Source organism: Bombina bombina, chromosome 4 (assembly GCF_027579735.1).
Source record: "Bombina bombina isolate aBomBom1 chromosome 4, aBomBom1.pri, whole genome shotgun sequence".
NCBI classification, from domain to species: Eukaryota; Metazoa; Chordata; class Amphibia; order Anura; family Bombinatoridae; genus Bombina; species Bombina bombina.
The window spans coordinates 460,624,770-460,649,025 of NC_069502.1; the positions used below are offsets into that span (position 1 = coordinate 460,624,770).

Here is a 24,256-nt window from a genome sequence, read left to right on the forward strand (position 1 = left end):
GGACCCACAACATGAAAAAATGAGAACCTGGATTGACAAAGATTTGCCCAATCAGAAAATTTCTAAGGCGGAACTTCCGGTTCATACCGGGTTTAAATTTCACAGAGACGGGCGGCCCGCCGCCTTTGATAAAGCCCTATACGGGCGAAACGCGTTAGGTGTAGAGACAGAGCACTGTTAAGCTCTTTTTTAAAATTAGGAGAAAGTAGTCTGTTACGTTTTACTGTGGCTCACCGGCATCAATAGGGTGTCAGCGTGGTACACTACTTAGGAAACTTCTTAGAGGGATACCCACTGACTCTTTTTTAAAATTAGGAGAAAGTAGTCTGTTACGTTTTACTGTGGCTCACCGGCATCAATAGGGTGTCAGCGTGGTACACTACTTAGGAAACTTCTTAGAGGGATACCCACTGACTAATATCGCTTATACCAGAAGCTTAAATTTATGACCTCTTTATAGCATAATCAGTAATATGTTTATGATTGAATGTTACAATACGGCTATAACTGGTATGGGGTATTTACATGGGTAACTGGGCTAATTTAGATTATAAGCAAAACCAGTAACAGTATAAATTACTGCCAACTCAGGCAAGTAATAAAGACATAGATTCACAACAGCAGACTAACAGAATATACTGCCTGCTGGCAGCTCGATACTATTTTGTGTATAAGAAAACAGTATTCACAATAGAATCTAATTATATTACATAAGTGTGCTAAAGGGTACACATTAACAGGGTATCGAGTTATATGTAGCGATCTTTCTGCAGGTACACTATTGCTGTCTAAAAAATTAAAAATAACTATATTACGGTTTACTTGTGGAATAAAACTTTACATCTGAAATACTAACCGCGATTGCATTAAAGTGGTACTACCTATGCTCAGTGAATTCTAACTCAGCAAATTATAACTCACTATAACACTCATTACAGGTGCTGCACAACACTGCAAGCAGTACTGTTAATACTTAATGAAGTTTAGGAATTACAACTGGTGCACATAATAGTACCCAAATACTTAACACTGTGTAGTGGCACTACTGCACCACAATATTCTGATCTAATTATACCAATAACCAGTAACATTATTTAACATTTTATTGGGGCTTGCATAGGAACAGCACAGTAACAAAACCTCTGCTGCACAAAAATAAAGTTACCTTTTTATGTTTAATACCACACCACTATTCTGACGTGGTAATACAGAATATCTAGGGCTTCTTCAATGTACACTCAGCTATTATGAAACAGGATAAGAATATAGATTGAGCAAGTTACATTTAAACCTGAAATAATAATAGCTTGATAACACTAAATCCTAGTTTACTCTTAACACAAAACCATCCCAGACCAGAGGGTCAAACGCAATTACATAAGTGGTATTAGGATATTATAATGCATATAAACCAATTTACTTGACATTAACCCTACGATAAGTAAACATAAAAGTGAGTGAATGGATAGACAACAGCAGTAATAACTCTGTCGTTATCAAGCGATTTATATTGATACAACAATGAATAACTGAAGGATAAAACTGGCAGTTGTCTTATCTCAGGTATCTTAGAGAATAGAAGTAGCCCAGCACTCTAATACATGTATTGTTTCCCCCACTGGACAACCCATATAAATCCAGCATTTTTTGTGTAGATTATCCTATATGTGAGTGATCACTTCAAATAAATAACAGCCTCACAGTATGGATGACAGCAATATGTATACATAAACATATTATATCAGCATTAAACTGACTACTTATTGTATTGGACATCCTTGCTACGGCTTAAAACCCACAATCTCTAACTAAGCTGAGCTTAAGTAATCCCCCACTGGGTATCGTTATAATAATCTACACAACATCAACACAGCTTTATTTAATTGAGCCGGTGTGCCACATCGATTTCTGTATAGATTATACTGTAATATTATTATCTGGGCTATCATACCCCAAAGGCCTATTTACACAAATTATTGCATATAACAGAATCTATACAGGACTACTCTATCCTAGGTTTTTAATTGTTTATGTTTCCCCCTTTTTTCCCCCCTTCTCCAATTATTTTAGCCAAATAAATAAAAGTTAAGTTTTATACTCTGGAAGTTAACGCCGCATAAGAGGTTAAGACAGTGAGTGCTAGAACCGCATTCTTTCGTGGAAGTGACTTTATCACCTCCACTCCTTGTATGTATGTTTTTAATGTTCTCTGAACAACTTTTACATTAATTAATAACAAGCTTTATAGTCATTCCAGCAATAAAGATTTTGGAGACACCATACACATAAACGATAATAACAATAATTTCTCCTAACTTTATACAGTAAAACCAAGCTGTGAGTGCTTAAAGGGACATGAAACCCAAATATTTTCTTTCATGATTTAGAAAGAGCATGCAAGTGTAAACCACTTTCCAATTTCTATTTTCTATTATTTAATTTGCTTCATACTCTTGATATCCTTTGTTGAAAAGCATATCTAAATAGGCTCAGTAGCTGCTGATTGGTGGCTGCACATAGTAATGCATTTGGTGAGCCAATCACACAGGGTATCTATTTCTTCATCAAAGGATATCTAAAGAATGAAGCAAATTAGATAATAGAAGTAAATTGGAATGCTGTTTAAAATTGTATTTATCTAAATCATGAAATAAATATTTTGTGTCTCATGTCCCTTTATAAAATGTATATTCTAGCCGCTTGCTTAATTTTGTTTGTATAGTGTCTAACATAGTCTGCAATCCACATAGATTTCAACTTGTTTGTGTCTTTACCTTTTTGCTTCTTTCTTAGACTGATGTGGCAATAGCTGCTGAGGAGATGAAAGCCACAAACCTCCGTATGAGCCACAGGCTTTGTGAGGTAAGACTCCTCTCATAATTGTAAGATCATTAGAATTAGAAAATACATAATATATGGTTACTGTAGATAAGTAGCAAGTCTGATATATGTTTGCCTGTTAAAAAATGCGTTCTCACTCAGGTATTAATTGAACAGGTCACATACTGGATTTGAGTCAAAGTATGGAAAACATATTACAGTATCTATTGTCTAGTGGATTAAGACAAGCGTCTGCTTTTCTAATACCATGGTTTTAAAGCTTGCAAAATAGACTGATTAAATGGTTTTTGTGAACCTTAAAGTGACATTTCAATTTGAGTCTGTAGCTGTGCTGTGAAATCCAGTTATAAACTGCATTATGAGTTAAGAAGAACTAGAAAAGCCTTATATGTGTTTCTACAAAACAGTGAAAACAATATACAGTAATATGTTATTGAACTGGAACATACGTTAGAAGCAATATTTATGTAAACATGAAATAGAGGTATGTTAATCATGTTACCGCATAAAGACTAATTATAGGGCTTCCAGGTTCCCTGGATTCTAATTCAAACCTTGGTGGTCTGAGCTGAGAATTCACTCCTTGCTTGTCTTCATGGGTTTAAGATCAGGCGGGTGCTTGCTCAGCAAATTGTATCTAATTAACATTCTGAATTATAGCATGTAAAGCGTCTATCGACTCTGAGTAAATGCTCAATTCTATAATAGTTAAAGTGAAGGCAAACTTTGGTGAATGAAAGCTGTTTTTTTGAAAAATACTATTAAAAACAGGGGCACTTTCATTCATCAAAGTTTACAAAGCAGCCGTTTTGATTAAAAACTTACCTCTCTTCTTTGCACAGCCAGAGCAGCTTCCCCCACACGGAGATCCTCTCTTCACACGTCATCAATGACTAATCCAGCTTCCTCCAATCACAGCATGGCCTCAGGCAATGACTACCCTGGGGGGAAAGCCGTGATTGGAGGAAGCTGGATTAGTCATTGATGACGTGTGACGCTGTGCAAAGAAGAGAGGTAAGTTTTTAATCAAAACGGCTGCTTTGTAAACTTTGATGAATGAAAGTGCCCCTGTTTTTAAAAGTATTTTTTAAAAAACGGGTTTTCATTTATCAAAGTTTACCTTCAATTTAAGGAAATGATTAAAAAACCTCCTTTAGATTGTAAGCTTGAGAGCCTTTCTACCTGCAAGCCACTTTGTATTTAAAGTGAACTACTACTGATTGTGCTCAAGGGCAGGGCATTTCTCTCCTTTTGTATAACTGAATTATTGCACATACAACTGTTATTTACCCCTACTGTACTTGTTTGTGTATTAATGTATCCCTGTAATGTTTTTTATGTTTTGTATAGCGCTGCGTAATCTGTTGGCGCTTTATAAATAAATGATAATAATAATAAAAAAAGTGAGTAAAAAATGTGTTTGTCAAATACATTCAAATAGTATATTTTCTGTTTGCTTTTAGTTACAGGAGCAGCTTACTCAGGAAGCTGGACTGCGGTCATCTTTAGAAGAAATGCAGCTGATTACCTTGAAAAAGGTTGAAGATATGAAGAGGGTGGTTGAGGCCGAGCGGGCACAGGTTAATGTCATGCTGTATATTTTTACAATTTTATACTAATGCAAGACACTAATATGTTTCTTCTGGGATGCATCCCAGGTTCAAGATTTGCAGCAAGATTGTCAGGCTATACACAGGGAAGGGCAGGAAGTCAAAGAGCGGTTGCAAAAGGAGGAGGAAAGGAGTCAGAAGCTGGAGAAGGAGAATATAATGCTTCATACTGACTTAGGTGTGTAATGGCAGCTTTAGGAATCACATTGTATAGGAATGTAATATAGAGGCTGAACTGCCTACAGCGTGCAGGAATTGAACTGGGTGGGTTTGCAAGAGCAGAATTATGGATCATGATTTCACATTGGAGGGTAGTAATGGGGTAGCCACTAAAGTCAAAATTAAAGTTTTTAAAGGGACAGTCTACTCAAGAATTTTTATTGTTTAAAAAGATAGCTATTCCCTTTATTAATATACTTTTTACCTCTGTGATTACCTTGTATCTAAGTCTCTGCAGACTGCCCCCTTATTTAGTACTTTTGACAGACTTGCATTTTGGTCAATCAGTGCCCTCTCATAAGTAACTTTACGGGCGTAAGCACAATGTTATCTATATGGCACACATGAACTATCTCCCTTAATTATTCAAATCTGCTGTATTCAGTGGTCATTTTAAAGGGACAATAAACTTAAAAAAATGTTACATAATTCTGAACTATATGCAGAATTATGTAACATTATTCTAGCAACACCTTCAAAAACAAAAGAAAAGAAATTTGACCCCCCAAAGTTATACATAGTGCAGAAAAATGTTACATTATTTTTTAAGTTTACTGTCCATTTAAGCATTTTTCCCTTGTTGTGTTGTATAATTACTCTACACTATAGATTTTCATTTGCTTCTTCTGTTTTCTTTTCTATTAACAGAAGCCCGAAACTTGCTTATTGCCAAGTTACAGGATGAAACTAAGGTAAAGAGAGGCCTGGGCACTGCTGCAGAGGTAGGGAAGAGGATGCAACCCCAGCTATGGGCCTGATGATCTAAAGCTCTGCACTCTGGCGAGATTATCTAAGAAGTCTCACCAGTGCTGCAAGATCCCTTCAAATCATTTTAGAAAGGCACATTTTTCTTGAGCTACGCAGAGTTCTGTAAAGGAGATACAGAATACAATATAATGCTATTTTTTTTTTTAGCATTTTGCATGAGTTCACTACATGTCGGCGAGTTTATAATCATGTAGCTAATATCAGACACCTGTGTTTTAGCTGGTATTTTATTGGGTGTGGAAGAGGAGAAGCATTTATAAAGGATGGGTTTTTAATCTTCTTTTTTTTCTTCTCTCTTTTTAGAGCATCAAACAGACCAGCAAGACAGAACAGGCTAATATTGCCCAGATAAAAGCTGACTCTGCAGCACTACGTGAGGCAGCAGAAAAAATTCAGGTAACAAATTTATAAATGTAACTTTTACCTTAGCACACCATTCACAATTTGTCTTAAATATGGACGATTTTAATGCCTTTCAAGGAAATGTGACATAAAAGTTAGGGATGCACCGAAATTTCGGCCGCAGAAAGTTTCGGCCGAAAATGGCATTTTTGGTTATTTCGTTTTTCGTTTTTTTGGCCTTTTATTTTCGGTAAAATTATTGTGTAGCATATTTCAAATTTGATTCCAGGTTAGAGCTGCTGTCTGAGTTCATTACTTGACTTACTGTTTTGCATATAATAGTTTTCTAGGACTATACTTTATTTTGACAATTGGTTAAAAAAAAAAAATGGTTAAATCTGATTCTGTTACACAGAACTAAATAAAGAATAATACTAGCGATGCACCAAAATATGGGCCGCCGAAAATGTGCAATTCCAATTTCGGCCCAAAGAGGACCAAAATGGCTAAAAATGTACAGCCCTCCCCTGTTCTATTGAGTTAAATGTCTATCCTTAGCATAAGGTTTGCAGCACAGCACTGGCATGGTACACAGAGCACACACATAAGTACCATGACATGATGATATTTGAAACCAGCAGTGCCCCCTTTTTTTTTTGTTTAGAAGAAAAAAAACCAAAGTTCTGAATACAGTTTTCAAAGGAGGATAAGAAACACTTTATATTATCAGATACAGCCCCTAGCACACACAGTGAATATGTATAAGCCTTATATACAGTGCTCATACATCAGCCTCTTGTGCGTAGACATTCTAATTGCCTGAGGCAAATATGCATGCACACTATATATGCATAAGCCCCAAAACAAACAAGCATAGTAACTTTGTATAACCCCCTTGCACGTAAGGTCATAGCTAAGTCCGGTGGTCCTGGTGATAGGTGACAGGTAGACTCCATTTGGGGCTCCGGACATATAATCTGACGGGTCAGTGTGAGACCCAAACCAGAGACTAGGCGGAGATACGATGAGAGACGATCAGGTGCAGCCACGCCTATCGCACGGATAACTACACCCAAAAACAAAACACTTTTCCACCTCATATTGTTGTCTGGCTATAACTACGCTCTCCCTTATAGAGCTCCACCAGTTTCACTGCAGATCATGCCCTACGGTACGTGACCACTCTCATTTGTTGGAGCTTTCCCGCCTACAAGCTGTCTCAGCTACACACACATTGTAGTTAAAAAAAAAAAAAAAAAAAAGAAAAAAATTATTTATGTTTCGTTTCGGTTTTCGGCCAGGGGCATTCTGAATTTTCGGTATTGGTTTCGGTCCAGAATTTTCATTTCGGTGCATCCCTAATAAAAGTGTATGAATTAAGCAGAATAAGACTTTTTATATAGCTACTGGTAATCTGTACACATATCAAGCATGTCACACTATGTTACATTGGGTCATTAGATTATACAGAACAGACATATTATTGTAATCACCTGTACTTTGTTTATGCATGACTTGTAACGGTTCCAGTGATAGTTCATATGTCTCTCTCTTGCAGGCTTTAAATCAGCAGCTAGAAGATCAGTGCTCAGAGCTAACTGCTACCGTGCAGCAACTCACAGCAGACAAAGCACAACTGCGAACAGAACACCAACAAGAGCTGAAGGTGACTAGTGTTCTTTCCCAGCTGTTAGTACATGTGCTCTATAACAATACACGCAATGTTTATTTTAGCTCTTTCAAATGTTTGGGTTCCTACCATCTCATTTGCTGATCTCCTCATAGGCAGAACAAGATGCTCTGATGCAGAAGCTGCATGAACAAGAGCTGATGCTAAATACTGTCAAGTCCAGTCTGACAACAGAAATACAGAGGTTACAGAGACATGAGAAACAACTGGAAAATGAACTGTGAGTCATCAATTGTAGTAAATCTCTTATTTATTCATCTTAGTAACCTGCATGTTCATATATTCCCATCTATAAATCAGTAGTCTGTATCTTCGGGGGCCCTTAAGGAAAATATCAGTCATGTTCTGGCTTTTTTCTTTTTAATGACACAGTGAGTCCACAGATCATCAGTAATTACTGTTAGGAATATCACTCCTGGTCAGCAGGAAGATGCAAAGCGCACCACAGCAAACCTGTTAAGTATCACTTCCCACAAACCCCAGTCATTCTCTTTGCCTGCGTTGCAAGGAGGTGGTGAAGTTTTCGGCTTTTCCTCCCTGGGGCAGGTTCCTCCTCTCAAGATTATCTGTAGACCAGATAAAAAGAGAGGCGTTCTTACATTGTGTCTGGGATCTTTCCGCCCTAGGAGTGATAGTTCCAGTTCCAGTGCAGGAACAGGGTCTGGGATTCTTCTCCAATCTATTTGTGGTTCCCAAAAAAGAGGGAACTTTCAGACCATTTTTAGACCTGAAATGTCTAAACAAGTTCCTCAGAGTACCGTCCTTCAAGATGGAAACTATATGTTCCATTCTTCCCTTGGTTCAAGAGGGTCAGTTCATGACAACCATAGAGCTAATCATCACAAGTTTATGAGATTTGCTTTTCTAGACAAGCACTTCCAAATTGTGGCTCTTCCATACGGCCTTGCCACAGTTCCCATAATTTTCTCAAAGGTCCTGGGGGCTCTGTTGGCGGTGATCCGATCTTCGGCATTGCAGTGGCGCCATATCTGGATGACATTCTGATTCAGGTGCCGTCTTTTCAACAAGCAAACTCTCATACGGAGATCTTGTTGTCTTTTCTTCGCTCCCACGGATGGAAGGTGAATCTGGAAAAAAGTTTCTTGGTTCCAATTACAAGGGTAGTGTTCTTGGGGACCATAATAGACTCCCTATCAGTGAGGATATTTCTGACAGAGGTCAGAAAAACAAGGATCTTCGACTCTTACCTTGCCCTTCAGTCCTCTCCTCGGCTGTCAGTGGCTCAGTGTATGGAGGTAATTGGTCTGATGGTAGCTGCCATGGACATCATTCCGTTTGCTCAGCTCCATCTCAGACCTCTGCAGTTATGCATGCTCAGGCAATGGAACGGGGACTATGTGGATCTGTGTCCGCGAATAGATCTGGATCAGGCGAGAATCTCTTCTGTGTTGGTTGTCTCAGGAACACCTCTCCCAAGGAACCTGCTTACGCAGACCTACCTGGGTGATTGTGACAACGGATGCCAGCTTGCTGGGATGGGGTGTAGTCTGGGGCTTGTTGAAGGCTCAGGCTCTATGGACTCGGGAGGAGTCAGTTCTACCCATAAACATCCTAGAACTGAAGGCGATATTCAATGCTCTACTGGCCTGGCCTAAGTTAGCTTCAGCCCAGGTTTATCAGGTTCCAGTCAGACAGCATAACTTCGGTGGCTTACATCAACCACCAAGGAGCTACTCGGAGTTCCTTGGCCATGTCAGAGGTAGCCACGATTATTCAGTGGGTGGAGACCCACTACTGCTGTCTATCTGCGATCCACATTCCAGGAGTGGACAATTGTGAAGCGGATTTTCTGAGCAGACAGACCTTTCACCCGGGGGAGTGGGAACTCAATCAGGAGGTGTTTTCCAGTTTGATCCTCAAATGGGGGTAACCGGAGCTAGATCTCATGGCTTCTCGGCAGAATGCCAAGCTCCCGAGGTACGGTTCAAGGTCCACAGGCAGTCCTGATAGATGCGCTGGCGGTGCCGTGGAATTTCAGTCTAGCATACCTATTTCCTCCATTCGCTCTTCTTCCAAGAGTCATTGCTCGGATCAAGCAGGAGAGGGCGTCAGTGATTCTCATAGCACCGGCGTGGCCTCGCAGGATCTGGTATGCAGACCTAGTGGAAATGTCATCTCTTCCACCTTGGAGACTTCCGCTGAGGAAGGACCTTCTGCTTCAAGGGCCCTTCCTTCATCTAAATCTCGTTTCTCTGAAGCTGACTGCTTGGAGATGGAACGCTTAATTTTATCTAAGCGCGGGTTCTCGGAGTCTGTCATTGAGACCTTGAGCTTGTAAGCCTGTGACTAGAAATATTTACCATAAAATATGGCGTAAATATCTGTACTGGTGTGAATCCAAAGGTTTCTCGTGGAGTAGTCAGGATTCCTAGGATTTTGCCTTTCTCCAGGAAGGTCTGGAGAAAGGTTTGTCAACGAGTACTTTGAAGGGTCAAATATCTGCCTTGTCTATTTTGGTGCATAAGTGTCTGGCGGATGTGCCAGATGTGCAATCCTTTTGTCAGGTCTTGGTCAGAATCCTCCCTGGAGTCTTAACCTTGTTCTTAAGGTCCTTCAACAGGCTCTGTTTGAGCCTATGCATTCCTTAGATATTTAGATGTTATCTTGGAAAGTTTTGTTTCTTGTTGCCATTTCTTCTGCTCAGAGAGTCTCGGAACTCTCGGCGTTGCAGTGTGATTCCCCTTATCTTTCATTGGGATAAAGTGGTTCTACGTACTAAGTTAGGTTTCCGTCCTAAAGTGGTTTCGGATAGGAATATTAATCAGGAAATCATTGTTCCTTCTTTGGGTCCTAATCCTTCTTCTCATAAGGAGCATTTGCTACACAACCTAGATGTGGTGCGTGCGTTGAAATTCTATTTGCAGGCGACTAAGGATTTTCGACAGTCTTCTGCTTTGTCGTTTTCTCTGGGAAATGCAAAGGTCAGAAAGCTAGGGCTACTTCTCTTTCTCTCTGGCTGAAGAGTATAATTCGCTTGGCCTATTAAACTGCTGGACAGCAGCCTCCTGAGAGAATTACGGCTCCTTCCACAAGGTCTATTTTTTTTCTTCCTGGGTCTTTAAAAATAAAGCTTCTGTGGAACAGATTTGCAGGGCTGCAACTTGGTCCTCTCTACATACTTTTTCAAATTTCTATAAATTTGATACTTTTGCCTCAGCTGAGGCTTCTTTTGGGAGAAAGGTTCTTCAAGCAGTGGTGCCTTCTGTTTGTTACCTGTCTTGTCCCTCCCTTGTCTGTGTCCTCTAGCTTGGGTATTGATTCCCAACAGTAATTACTAATGATCCATGGGCTCACAGTGTCATTAGAAAGAATGCTTACCTGATAAATGTATTTATTTCTTGACACGGTAAGTCCACGGCCCTCCCTGTATTTTTTAGACATTTTTGTGTTTTATATAAACCTCAGGCACCTCTGTACCTTGTGTTGCTTCCTTTCTCTCCTTTTCCTTCGGAATGACTGGGGTTTGTGGGAAGGTAAGTGATACTTAACAGCTTTGCTGTGGTGCTCTTTGCCTCCTCCTGCTAGCCAGGAGTGATATTCCCAACAGTAATTACTGATGATCCGTGGACTCACCGTGTCAAGAAATAAATAAATTTGCATGGCATTGGTGGTTCAGTGGTAGAATTCTCGCCTGCCACGCGGGAGGCCCGGGTTCGATTCCCGGCCAATGCATGTACAGTGTTTTAAAAAAAAAAAAAATTCTCTGCACATTAAGAAATAAATAAATTTATCAGGTAAGCATACTTTTTTTTTTTTTCTTCTAAGAGGACAGACTCCCAGTGGAATATAAGTCAGTTAAAAAGGGTTTACTTACTACATCAAGATATACATTTCTGTTTTTTTAGCCATTGTGAAAGTCACCTTTAGGCATAGAGAACACTAACTCATGCTTGTTACCTTTTTATAGGGACACAATTCACTAGTAAAATGTTCTGGAGTGGCAGTTAGAAACTTTGGGATAAAACAACATGTTGCTATTGAATTTCCATAACATTTTAAAAGACCTTTTGATTATCAAGATTCAAACCATATGTTCATACCTTTTTTGATCCGGCTCAGTAAACAATAATACATAAGCTGGACAAGACTGGTGATTGGAGACTAGGTACATATGGTCCTGGCTGTGTTCAGCCCAGGAGCAGAACTCTATTGCTGTTTATTTTAAACGTGTTCTAGCTCCCTTCTGTAAATTCAAAGATGGGTACAGTTTAAGGATTAACCTGAATTTGCAGAAACATGTTTGTGGCTTGCTTGCACATTGTTGTGTGGAGCATATAAGATTGCCCTTTTGATGTATGAGTATGTTTAATTATAAGCTGAATAAGGGTCATGTACCTACAAACTGTTTCAGTCATTCTCCACAGAACATTCTTCTAGCTGGGTGGCATTTTTAGTCAGGTGAGACAATGTAATTATTTCTAATATTATAACATATTCAGCTATCCAAAGCACAAAATAATTGCATATTGTATTATGTTGACTCAGTATTCCATATTTCTGTAATGTATCAGTGCCTACTGTACATTAATGTATTTGCACTGATCATTATTCACTGGTCCTTTTTTTTTTTTTTTTTTTTTTTTTTTTTTTTAAGAGAGTCACTGAGGACCGAACAAAAAGAGTGTCATAGGAGGTTACTACATTCAGAACAGAAATATTCTGTGGAGAGGGAAATGCAGGAATCCACAATCTCTTGTCTGAAAAGAGAGTTAGACACAGCCCTGAGGGGAAAAACAGCTGCTCTGAATGAGAGGGATAAACTGCAAGAGGAGGTAATAAGCTGTTGTCATGCTCACCACCATGCTTGCTGATCTGAAGTGGGGCTCTTTGTTTATATACTGGTTAGTTAGGAGAAAACAAATTCATAGAAAAATAAACGTAATGGACAACTTTCATTAATGGAGGAGGAAGTCTTACCAAAGCTCAGTGAATGTATAAATATATAAGGCTTTTTGTCATCTAGTCAGTTGTCATTATAAGATATCTTAGGGGTATGTATACAGTTTATGCCTTCCTCTGTATTCTTTTATCTGTACATATTTCTTTAAGAGATTGCTATTATGTAGGATTCTTATAGCTATGACAGTGTTGGTAAACTGTATTGTCGCTACTTTATGCAGCTGAAGCCTTTTTAGCATGAAGTACTACCCACCTATGTCATGATAAAGATCTGTGCCTTTTTTCATCAATGCCCATATGGACTCATAGGAACATGAAGTGAACAAGAATACAACATGTGCAAAACTTATGAAGAAATTGAGTGTTAATGATCCTGTCCAACTCTAAGTGTAGCTTCTTTTAATTTCGTCTTCCTCACATGCTCCAGTCTTTTTTTAGATTTTTTTTAAACATTTTGGGCCAGATTATAAGATATTTGTACTCTACTGTGTAATACCAACGCACACAAATGTGCCCTGGGATTACAAGTTAACAGCAATGTGAATGCGAGCTCACGTTCGCATTGCTGGGAAGCATTGTGCTCACGAGAGCGTGCTTCCAAAGGCTCCAATGGGCAGCAAAGGGGGTAGCATTTGTAAATATATATGTATATGCTTATATACATCTATATTTAATTGTTAATATTTGTATATACACATTAACACATAAATAAATATGTATAAAAGCATATACAGGTGGCCCTCTTTTTACAACGGTTCAATTTACACCGTTTCAGAATAACAACCTTTTTTCCAGTCATGGGACTGCTATTTGAAAGCATTGAGAAGCAGTGAATTTATTAAAATAGCCAGTAGGTGGAGCTGTCCGCTTGTGTTGCAGCAAAGCCAAGCAAGCTGAAATTAATCAGTTTAACCAGACCTGAGCTATCAAGCAGATTTCAAAGGAACAAGATCTTCCTGTCTATAAATCAGTCCAGATTGGAATGCATAGAAAGAACTGTTTGCAGAAAAATGCAAGTGAAGTCTGTGTTGTGTGATTATTTTATTAGGTTTATAATGCTGTTTAGCAAATGTTTTTGTTCATTTAACTTAGTTTAATTTTATATTCTGTGTTGTGTGATTACTTTATAAGGTTTATAATGCTGTTTAGCATTTAAAGTCTTCATTTCAAAGCTTTAAAAATAATGTATTAGGTGTTACTTTTTGACAATTTTAAGAGGGGCCTGGAACATATCTCCCTCACTTCCCATTGACTTACATTATAAACTGGGTTTCAATTTACAATGGTTTCGAATTACAACCATTCCTTCTGGAACCTAACCCCGGCGTAAACTGATGGCTACCTGTACATATATATTTACTGGGAACACACAGTTCCCATAGTCCGCAATGTAAAGGCACTTTTCAGTGTCGTTTTTTTTCTAACACCTCCCACACCCACCAACTTTAGACACCAAAAACTGCCTAGTGCAGTTGTATTTTATTTTTAAAAAATGCATTTTTTTTAAATAAAAACTATAATGCCCTCTATTTTGAGGGCACTTTTCGAAAATTAACCAGAGATCGTGGTAGCAATAACCAGCCACTTGTAATGGCTTGTTAATTATCGCACACCTTCAAATATGCAAATTTGCCCATTTGCACGTGCGTGATAAATTAGCATTCCACTTGTAATCTAGCCCTTTATTTTATTAAACCATAGTCACACAATAAATGTTTGTATAATATAATCTTAAAGTTCCACAATCAGGCTGGTAAATCCAGTGAAGAATGAAACATCATTCAAATATTTTGTGTATATTAGAAAAATAGCTTATACCAAGTATAATAATATATTTAAATTGTAAAGATATATATATATATATATATATATATATATATATATATATATATATATATATATATATATATATATATATATATATATATATATATATATATATATATAGTGAATATAGGCAGCACTCACTGGTCTTTTTAAATGTGCAATTTATTTTGTGACGTTTCGGGGACCGTATCCCCTTCCTCAGACGAGGAAGGGGATACGGTCCCCTAAACGTCACAAAATAAATTGCACATTTAAAAAGCAAAAATATTCCATTATTTTGATAACCTCTTCTGCTAAATGGATAAATGTGATGCAGTAACATCATTGACCACGAGTTTACATTTTTTTCCCTTTGTGCTGGTTCATTTCCTTATAGGTCTGAGTGTTCCTTCTATCTGTTGGCGCTCTACCAATATCTGATAAATAAGAATGGACTAATATATTTAAATTACATTTTCTATAAAAGGGGCTGAATAAATACTAATATTTCACTCCCCTTTTTTTCACTCTATAGTTGGTTAAATCATTGAATCATTTTCAAGAGGAGAAGCAAAACCTTGAAGTTAAACTGACTGAGAATAAGGTAATGGGTTATAATCCTGCCCCTCTCTCCCTGCACTTCTATCTTCTATTAAAATACCTTATCTCTTGCTATAACCACAACCATTATACAGTACGTTGCCTAATGTAACGACAATCATCTGACCACATATCTAGTTAGAGGCTTTTCTCCAACATAGGTGTGTCCGGTCCACGGCGTCATCCTTACTTGTGGGATATTCTCTTCCCCAACAGGAAATGGCAAAGAGCCCAGCAAAGCTGGTCACATGATCCCTCCTAGGCTCCGCCTACCCCTGTCATTCTCTTTGCCGTTGTACAGGCAACATCTCCACGGAGATGGCTTAGAGTTTTTTAGTGTTTAACTGTAGTTTTTATTATTCAATCAAGAGTTTGTTATTTTAAAATAGTGCTGGTATGTACTATTTACTCTGAAACAGAAAAGAGATGAAGATTTCTGTTTGTATGAGGAAAATGATTTTAGCAACCGTTACTAAAATCCATGGCTGTTCCACACAGGACTGTTGAGAGGAATTAACTTCAGTTGGGGGAACAGTGAGCAGACTTTTGCTGCTTGAGGTATGACACATTCTAACAAGACGATGTAATGCTGGAAGCTGTCATTTTCCCTATGGGATCCGGTAAGCCATTTTTATTCAGACAGTAAATAAGGGCTTCACATGGGCTTATTAAGACTGTAGACATTTTCTGGGCTAAATCGATTCATATATTACACATATTTAGCCTTGAGGAATCATTTAATCTGGGTATTTTTGTTAAATAATATCGGCAGGCACTGTTTTAGACACCTTATTCTCTAGGGGCTTTCCCTAATCATAGGCAGAGCCTCATTTTCGCGCCGGTATTGCGCACTTGTTTTTGAGCAGCATGACATGCAGTCGCATGTGTGAGGAGCTCTGATACATAGAAAAGACTTTCTGAAGGCGTCATTTGGTATCGTATTCCCCTTTGGGCTTGGTTGGGTCTCAGCAAAGCAGATACCAGGGACTGTAAAGGGGTTAAAGTTAAAAACGGCTCCGGTTCCGTTATTTCAAGGGTTAAAGCTTCCAAATTTGGTGTGCAATACTTTTAAGGCTTTAAGACACTGTGGTGAAATTTTGGTGAATTTTGAACAATTCCTTCATACTTTTTCGCAATTGCAGTAATAAAGTGTGTTCAGTTTAAAATTTAAAGTGACAGTAACGGTTTTATTTTAAAACGTTTTTTGTACTTTGTTATCAAGTTTATGCCTGTTTAACATGTCTGAACTACCAGATAGACTGTGTTCTGAATGTGGGGAAGCCAAGGTTCCTTCTCATTTAAATAAATGTGATTTATGTGACACTGAAAATGATGCCCAAGATGATTCCTCAAGTGAGGGGAGTAAGCATGGTACTGCATCATTCCCTCCTTCGTCTACACGAGTCTTGCCCACTCAGGAGGCCCCTAGTACATCTAGCGCGCCAATACTCCTTACTATGCAACAATTAACGGCTGTAATGGATAATTCTATCAAAAACATTTTAGCCAAAATGCCCACTTATCAGCGTAAGCGCGACTGCTCTGTTTTAGATACTGAAGAGCATGAGGACGCTGATGATAATGGTTCTGAAATGCCCCTACACCAGTCTGAGGGGGCCAGGGAGGTTTTGTCTGAGGGAGAAATTTCAGATTCAGGGAAAATTTCTCAACAAGCTGAACCCGATGTGATTACATTTAAATTTAAGTTGGAACATCTCCGCGCTCTGCTTAAGGAGGTATTATCCACTCTGGATGATTGTGAGAATTTGATCATCCCAGAGAAACTATGTAAAATGGACAAGTTCCTAGAGGTCCCGGGGCTCCCAGAAGCTTTTCCTATACCCAAGCGGGTGGCGGACATTGTAAATAAAGAATGGGAAAGGCCCGGTATACCTTTCGTCCCTCCCCCCATATTTAAAAAATTGTTTCCTATGGTCGACCCTAGAAAGGACTTATGGCAGACTGTCCCCAAGGTCGAGGGAGCGGTTTCTACTTTAAACAAACGCACCACTATACCCATAGAAGATAGTTGTGCTTTCAAAGATCCTATGGATAAAAAATTAGAAGGTTTGCTTAAAAAGATGTTTGTTCAGCAAGGTTACCTTCTACAACCAATTTCATGCATTGTCCCTGTCACTACAGCCGCGTGTTTCTGGTTCGATGAGCTAGTAAAGGCGATCGATAGTGATTCTCCTCCTTATGAGGAGATTATGGACAGAATCCGTGCTCTCAAATTGGCTAATTCTTTCACCCTAGACGCCACTTTGCAATTGGCTAGGTTAGCGGCGAAGAATTCTGGGTTTGCTATTGTGGCGCGTAGAGCGCTTTGGTTGAAATCTTGGTCAGCGGATGCGTCTTCCAAGAACAAACTCCTTAACATTCCTTTCAAGGGGAAAACGCTGTTTGGCCCTGACTTGAAAGAGATTATCTCTGATATCACTGGGGGTAAGGGCCACGCCCTTCCTCAGGATAGGTCTTTCAAGGCCAAAAATAAACCTAATTTTCGTCCCTTTCGTAGAAACGGACCAGCCCCAAGTGCTACGTCCTCTAAGCAAGAGGGTAATACTTCTCAAGCCAAGCCAGCCTGGAGACCAATGCAAGGCTGGAACAAGGGAAAGCAGGCCAAGAAACCTGCCACTGCTACCAAAACAGCATGAAATGTTGGCCCCCGATCCGGGACCGGATCTGGTGGGGGGCAGACTCTCTCTCTTCGCTCAGGCTTGGGCAAGAGATGTTCTGGATCCTTGGGCACTAGAAATAGTCTCCCAAGGTTATCTTCTGGAATTCAAGGGGCTTCCCCCAAGGGGGAGGTTCCACAGGTCTCAATTGTCTTCAGACCACATAAAGAGACAGGCATTCTTACATTGTGTAGAAGACCTGTTAAAAATGGGAGTGATTCATCCTGTTCCATTAGGAGAACAAGGGATGGGGTTCTACTCCAATCTGTTCATAGTTCCCAAAAAAGAGGGAACGTTCAGACCAATCTTAGATCTCAAGATCTTAAACAAGTTTCTCAAGGTTCCATCGTTCAAAATGGAAACCATTCGAACAATTCTTCCTTCCATCCAGGAAGGTCAATTCATGACCACGGTGGATTTAAAGGATGCGTATCTACATATTCCTATCCACAAGGAACATCATCGGTTCCTAAGGTTCGCATTCCTGGACAAGCATTACCAGTTCGTGTCGCTTCCTTTCGGATTAGCCACTGCTCCAAGGATTTTCACAAAGGTACTAGGGTCCCTTCTAGCGGTGCTAAGACCAAGGGGCATTGCAGTAGTACCTTACTTGGACGACATTCTGATTCAAGCGTCGTCCCTTCCTCAAGCAAAGGCTCACACGGACATAGTCCTGGCCTTTCTCAGATCTCACGGATGGAAAGTGAACGTGGAAAAGAGTTCTCTATCTCCGTCGACAAGGGTTCCCTTCTTGGGAACAATAATAGAATCCTTAGAAATGAGGATTTTTCTGACAGAGGCCAGAAAAACAAAACTTCTAAACTCTTGTCAAACACTTCATTCCGTTCCTCTTCCTTCCATAGCGCAGTGCATGGAAGTAATAGGTTTGATGGTAGCGGCAATGGACATAGTTCCTTTTGCGCGCATTCATCTAAGACCATTACAACTGTGCATGCTCAGTCAGTGGAATGGGGACTATACAGACTTGTCTCCGAAGATACAAGTAAATCAGAGGACCAGAGACTCACTCCGTTGGTGGCTGTCCCTGGACAACCTGTCACAAGGGATGACCTTCCGCAGACCAGAGTGGGTCATTGTCACGACCGACGCCAGTCTGATGGGCTGGGGCGCGGTCTGGGGATCCCTGAAAGCTCAGGGTCTTTGGTCTCGGGAAGAATCTCTTCTACCGATAAATATTCTGGAACTGAGAGCGATATTCAATGCTCTCAAGGCTTGGCCTCAGCTAGCAAAGGCCAAGTTCATACGGTTTCAATCAGACAACATGACGACTGTTGCGTACATCAACCATCAGGGGGGAACAAGGAGTTCCCTGGCGATGGAAGAAGTGACCAAAATCATTCAATGGGCGGAGGCTCACTCCTGCCACCTGTCTGCAATCCACATCCCAGGAGTGGAAAATTGGGAAGCGGATTTTCTGAGTCGTCAGACATTACATCCGGGGGAGTGGGAACTCCATCCGGAAATCTTTGCCCAAATTACTCAACTGTGGGGCATTCCAGACATGGATCTGATGGCCTCTCGGCAGAACTTCAAGGTTCCTTGCTACGGGTCCAGATCCAGGGATCCCAAGGCGACTCTAGTAGATGCACTAGTAGCACCTTGGACCTTCAAACTAGCTTATGTATTCCCGCCGTTTCCTCTCATCCCCAGGCTGGTAGCCAGGATCAATCAGGAGAGGGCGTCGGTGATCTTGATAGCTCCTGCGTGGCCACGCAGGACTTGGTATGCAGATCTGGTGAATATGTCATCGGCTCCACCATGGAAGCTACCTTTGAGACGAGACCTTCTTGTTCAAGGTCCGTTCGAACATCCGAATCTGGTCTCACTCCAGCTGACTGCTTGGAGATTGAACGCTTGATCTTATCAAAACGAGGGTTCTCAGATTCTGTTATTGATACTCTTGTTCAGGCCAGAAAGCCTGTAACTAGAAAAATTTACCACAAAATATGGAAAAAATATATCTGTTGGTGTGAATCTAAAGGATTCCCTTGGGACAAGGTAAAGATTCCTAAGATTCTATCCTTTCTTCAAGAAGGATTGGAGAAAGGATTATCTGCAAGTTCCTTGAAGGGACAGATTTCTGCCTTGTCTGTGTTACTTCACAAAAAACTGGCAGCTGTGCCAGATGTTCAAGCCTTTGTTCAGGCTCTGGTTAGAATCAAGCCTGTTTACAAACCTTTGACTCCTCCTTGGAGTCTCAACTTAGTTCTTTCAGTTCTTCAGGGGGTTCCGTTTGAACCCTTACATTCCGTTGATATTAAGTTATTATCTTGGAAAGTTTTGTTTTTGGTTGCAATTTCTTCTGCTAGAAGAGTTTCAGAATTATCTGCTCTGCAGTGTTCTCCTCCTTATCTGGTGTTCCATGCAGATAAGGTGGTTTTACGTACTAAACCTGGTTTTCTTCCAAAAGTTGTTTCTAACAAAAACATTAACCAGGAGATAGTCGTGCCTTCTTTGTGTCCGAAACCAGTTTCGAAGAAGGAACGTTTGTTGCACAATTTGGATGTTGTTCGCGCTCTAAAATTCTATTTAGATGCTACAAAGGATTTTAGACAAACATCTTCCTTGTTTGTTGTTTATTCTGGTAAAAGGAGAGGTCAAAAAGCAACTTCTACCTCTCTCTCTTTTTGGATTAAAAGCATCATCAGATTGGCTTACGAGACTGCCGGACGGCAGCCTCCTGAAAGAATCACAGCTCATTCCACTAGGGCTGTGGCTTCCACATGGGCCTTCAAGAACGAGGCTTCTGTTGATCAGATATGTAGGGCAGCGACTTGGTCTTCACTGCACACTTTTACCAAATTTTACAAGTTTGATACTTTTGCTTCTTCTGAGGCTATTTTTGGGAGAAAGGTTTTGCAAGCCGTGGTGCCTTCCATTTAGGTGACCTGATTTGCTCCCTCCCTTCATCCGTGTCCTAAAGCTTTGGTATTGGTTCCCACAAGTAAGGATGACGCCGTGGACCGGACACACCTATGTTGGAGAAAACAGAATTTATGTTTACCTGATAAATTACTTTCTCCAACGGTGTGTCCGGTCCACGGCCCGCCCTGGTTTTTTAATCAGGTCTGATAATTTATTTTCTTTAACTACAGTCACCACGGTATCATATGGTTTCTCCTATGCATATATTCCTCCTTAACGTCGGTCGAATGACTGGGGTAGGCGGAGCCTAGGAGGGATCATGTGACCAGCTTTGCTGGGCTCTTTGCCATTTCCTGTTGGGGAAGAGAATATCCCACAAGTAAGGATGACGCCGTGGACCGGACACACCGTTGGAGAAAGTAATTTATCAGGTAAACATAAATTCTGTTTTTTCTTTTCTCTTATCTTTATGAACCTATTATGTTTTCAAGTCGTGTCTGAAGTGAGCGTTAGAATTCTAACGACAAAACTCCAGCCGCAGAAAAAAGTCAGTAGTTAAGAGCTTTCTGGGCTAACGCCGGTTTATAAAGCTCTTAACTACTGTGCTCTAAAGTACACTAACACCCATAAACTACCTATGTACCCCTAAACCGAGGTCCCCCCACATCGCCGCCACTCGATTACATTTTTTTAACCCCTAATCTGCCGACCGCCACCTACGTTATACTTATGTACCCCTAATCTGCTGCCCCTAACACCGCCGACCCCTATATCATATTTATTAACCCCTAATCTGCCCCCCTCAACGTCGCCTCCACCTGCCTACACTTATTAACCCCTAATCCGCCTCACTTCCGCCTCAATAACCCTATAATAAATAGTATTAACCCCTAATCTGCCCTCCCTAACATCGCCGACACCTAACTTCAATTATTAACCCCTAGTCTGCCGACCGAATCTCGCCGCTATTCTAATAAATGGATTAACCCCTAAAGCTAAGTCTAACCCTTACACTAACACCCCCCTAAATTAAATATAATTTAAATCTAACTAAATAAATTAACTCTTATTAAATAAATTATTCCTATTTAAAGCTAAATACTTACCTGTAAAATAAACCCTAATATAGCTACAATATAAATTATAATTATATTATAGCTATTTTAGGATTTATATTTATTTTACAGGTAACTTTGTATTTATTTTAACCAGGTACAATAGCTATTAAATAGTTAAGAACTATTTAATAGCTAAAATAGTTAAAATAATTACAAAATTACCTGTAAAATAAATCCTAACCTAAGTTACAATTAAACCTAACACTACACTATCAATAAATTAATTAAATACAATATCTACAAATAAATACAATGAAATTAACTAAAGTACAAAAAATAAAAAAGAACTAAGTTACAAAAAATAAAAAAAATATTTACAAACATCAGAAAAATATTACAACAATTTTAAACTATTTACACCTACTCTAAGCCCCGTAATAAAATAACAAAGACCCCCAAAATAAAAAAAATGCCCTACCCTATTCTAAATTACTAAAGTTCAAAGCTCTTTTACCTTACCAGCCCTGAACAGGGCCCTTTGCGGGGCATGCCCCAAAGAATTCAGCTCTTTTGCCTGTAAAAAAAAACATACAATACCCCCCCCCCCAACATTACAACCCACCACCCACATACCCCTAATCTAACCCAAACCCCCCTTAAACAAACCTAACACTAAGCCCCTGAAGATCTTCCTACCTTTTCTTCACCATGCCAGGTATCACCGATCGTTCCAGGCTCCGAAATCTTCATCTAAGCCCAAGCGGGGGCTAGACATCCATCATCCGACGGCTGAAGAAGTCCAGAAGAGGCTCCAAATTCTTCATCCTATCCGGGAAGAAGAGTAGATCCGGACCGGCAACCATCTTCTTCCAAGCGGCATCTTCTATCTTCATCCGATGAGGACCGGCTCCATCTTGAAGACCTCCACCGCAGCCCCATCTTCTTCTTCCGACGACTTCCCGACGAATGACGGTTCCTTTAAGGGACGTCATCCAAGATGGCGTCCCTCGAATTCCGATTGGCTGATAGGATTCTATCAGCCAATCGGAATTAAGGTAGGAAAATTCTGATTGGCGGATGGAATCAGCCAATCAGAATCAAGTTCAATCCGATTGGCTGATCCGATCAGCCAATCAGATTGAGCTCGCATTCTATTGGCTGATCGGAACAGCCAATAGAATGCAAGCTCAATCTGATTGGCTGATTGAATCAGCCAATCGGATTGAACTTGATTCTGATTGGCTGATTCCATCAGCCAATCAGAATTTTCCTACCTTAATTCCGATTGGCTGATAGAATCCTATCAGCCAATCGGAATTCGAGGGACGCCATCTTGGATGACGTCCCTTAAAGGAACCGTCATTCGTCGGGAAGTCGTCGGAAGAAGAAGATGGGTCCGCGGTGGAGGTCTTCAAGATGGAGCCGGTCCTCATCGGATGAAGATAGAAGATGCCGCTTGGAAGAAGATGGTTGCCGGTCCGGATCTACTCTTCTTCCCGGATAGGATGAAGACTTTGGAGCCTCTTCTGGACTTCTTCAGCCGTCGGATGATGGATGTCTAGCCCCCGCTTGGGCTTGGATGAAGATTTCGGAGCCTGGAACGATCGGTGATACCTGGCATGGTGAAGACAAGGTAGGAAGATCTTCAGGGGCTTAGTGTTAGCTTTATTTAAGGGGGATTTGGGTTAGATTAGGGGTATGTGGGTGGTGGGTTGTAATGTTGGGGGGGGGGTATTGTATGTTGGGTTTTTTTACAGGCAAAAGAGCTGAATTCTTTGGGGCATGCCCCGCAAAGGGCCCTGTTCAGGGCTGGTAAGGTAAAAGAGCTTTGAACTTTAGTAATTTAGAATAGGGTAGGGCATTTTTTTATTTTGGTGGTCTTTGTTATTTTATTAGGGGGCTTAGAGTAGGTGTAATTAGTTTAAAATTGTAATATTTTTCTGATGTTTGTAAATATTTTTTTATTTTTTGTAACTTAGTTCTTTTTTATTTTTTGTACTTTAGTTAGTTTATTTCATTGTATTTATTTGTAGATATTGTATTTAATTAATTTATTGATAGTGTAGTGTTAGGTTTAATTGTAACTTAGGTTAGGATTTATTTTACAGGTAATTTTGTAATTATTTTAACTATTTTAGCTATTAAATAGTTCTTAACTATTAAATAGCTATTGTACCTGGTTAAAATAAATACAAAGTTACCTGTAAAATAAATATTAATCCTAAAATAGCTATAATATAATTATAATTTATATTGTAGCTATATTAGGATTTATTTTACAGGTAAGTATTTAGCTTTAAATAGGAATAATTTATTTAATAAGAGTTAATTAATTTTGTTAGATTTAAATTATATTTAAATTAGGGGGGTGTTAGTGTTAGACTTAGCTTTAGGGGTTAATACATTTATTAGAATAGCGGTGAGCTCCAGTCGGCAGATTAGGGGTTAATGTTTGAAGTTAGGTGTCGGCGATGTTAGGGAGGGCAGATTAGGGGTTAATACTATTTATTATAGGGGGTTAGTGAGGCGGATTAGGGGTTAATAACTTTATTATAATAGCGGTGCGGTCCGGTCGGCAGATTAGGGGTTAATAAGTGGAGGCGACGTTGTGGGGGGCAGAATAGGGGTTAATAAGTGTAAGGTTAGGGGTGTTTAGACTCGGGGTACATGTTAGAGTGTTAGGTGCAGACGTAGGAAGTGTTTCCCCATAGCAAACAATGGGGCTGCGTTAGGAGCTGAACGCGGCTTTTTTGCAGGTGTTAGGTTTTTTTTTCAGCTCAAACAGCCCCATTGTTTCCTATGGGGGAATCGTGCACGAGCAAGTTTTTGAAGCTGGCC

General features: G+C 39.8%; 1 protein-coding gene and 1 non-coding gene across 2 annotated transcripts in view; both read left to right on the forward strand.

The window, feature by feature from the left end:
- CCDC150 (coiled-coil domain containing 150) overlaps positions 1–24,256 on the forward strand; it is a 168,079-nt gene that overhangs the window by 36,896 nt on the left and 106,927 nt on the right. The window contains exons 5-13 of the mRNA XM_053710336.1: positions 2,794–2,862; positions 4,305–4,421; positions 4,500–4,629; positions 5,319–5,362; positions 5,742–5,834; positions 7,339–7,446; positions 7,566–7,690; positions 12,086–12,263; positions 14,732–14,800. Of these exons, the coding sequence (XP_053566311.1) occupies positions 2,794–2,862; positions 4,305–4,421; positions 4,500–4,629; positions 5,319–5,362; positions 5,742–5,834; positions 7,339–7,446; positions 7,566–7,690; positions 12,086–12,263; positions 14,732–14,800 (933 nt within the window). The remainder of the gene's footprint in view (positions 1–2,793; positions 2,863–4,304; positions 4,422–4,499; positions 4,630–5,318; positions 5,363–5,741; positions 5,835–7,338; positions 7,447–7,565; positions 7,691–12,085; positions 12,264–14,731; positions 14,801–24,256) is intronic.
- Positions 11,093–11,163, forward strand: TRNAG-GCC (transfer RNA glycine (anticodon GCC)). Its single transcript has one exon. It is a non-coding gene; the product is annotated as a tRNA-Gly (tRNA).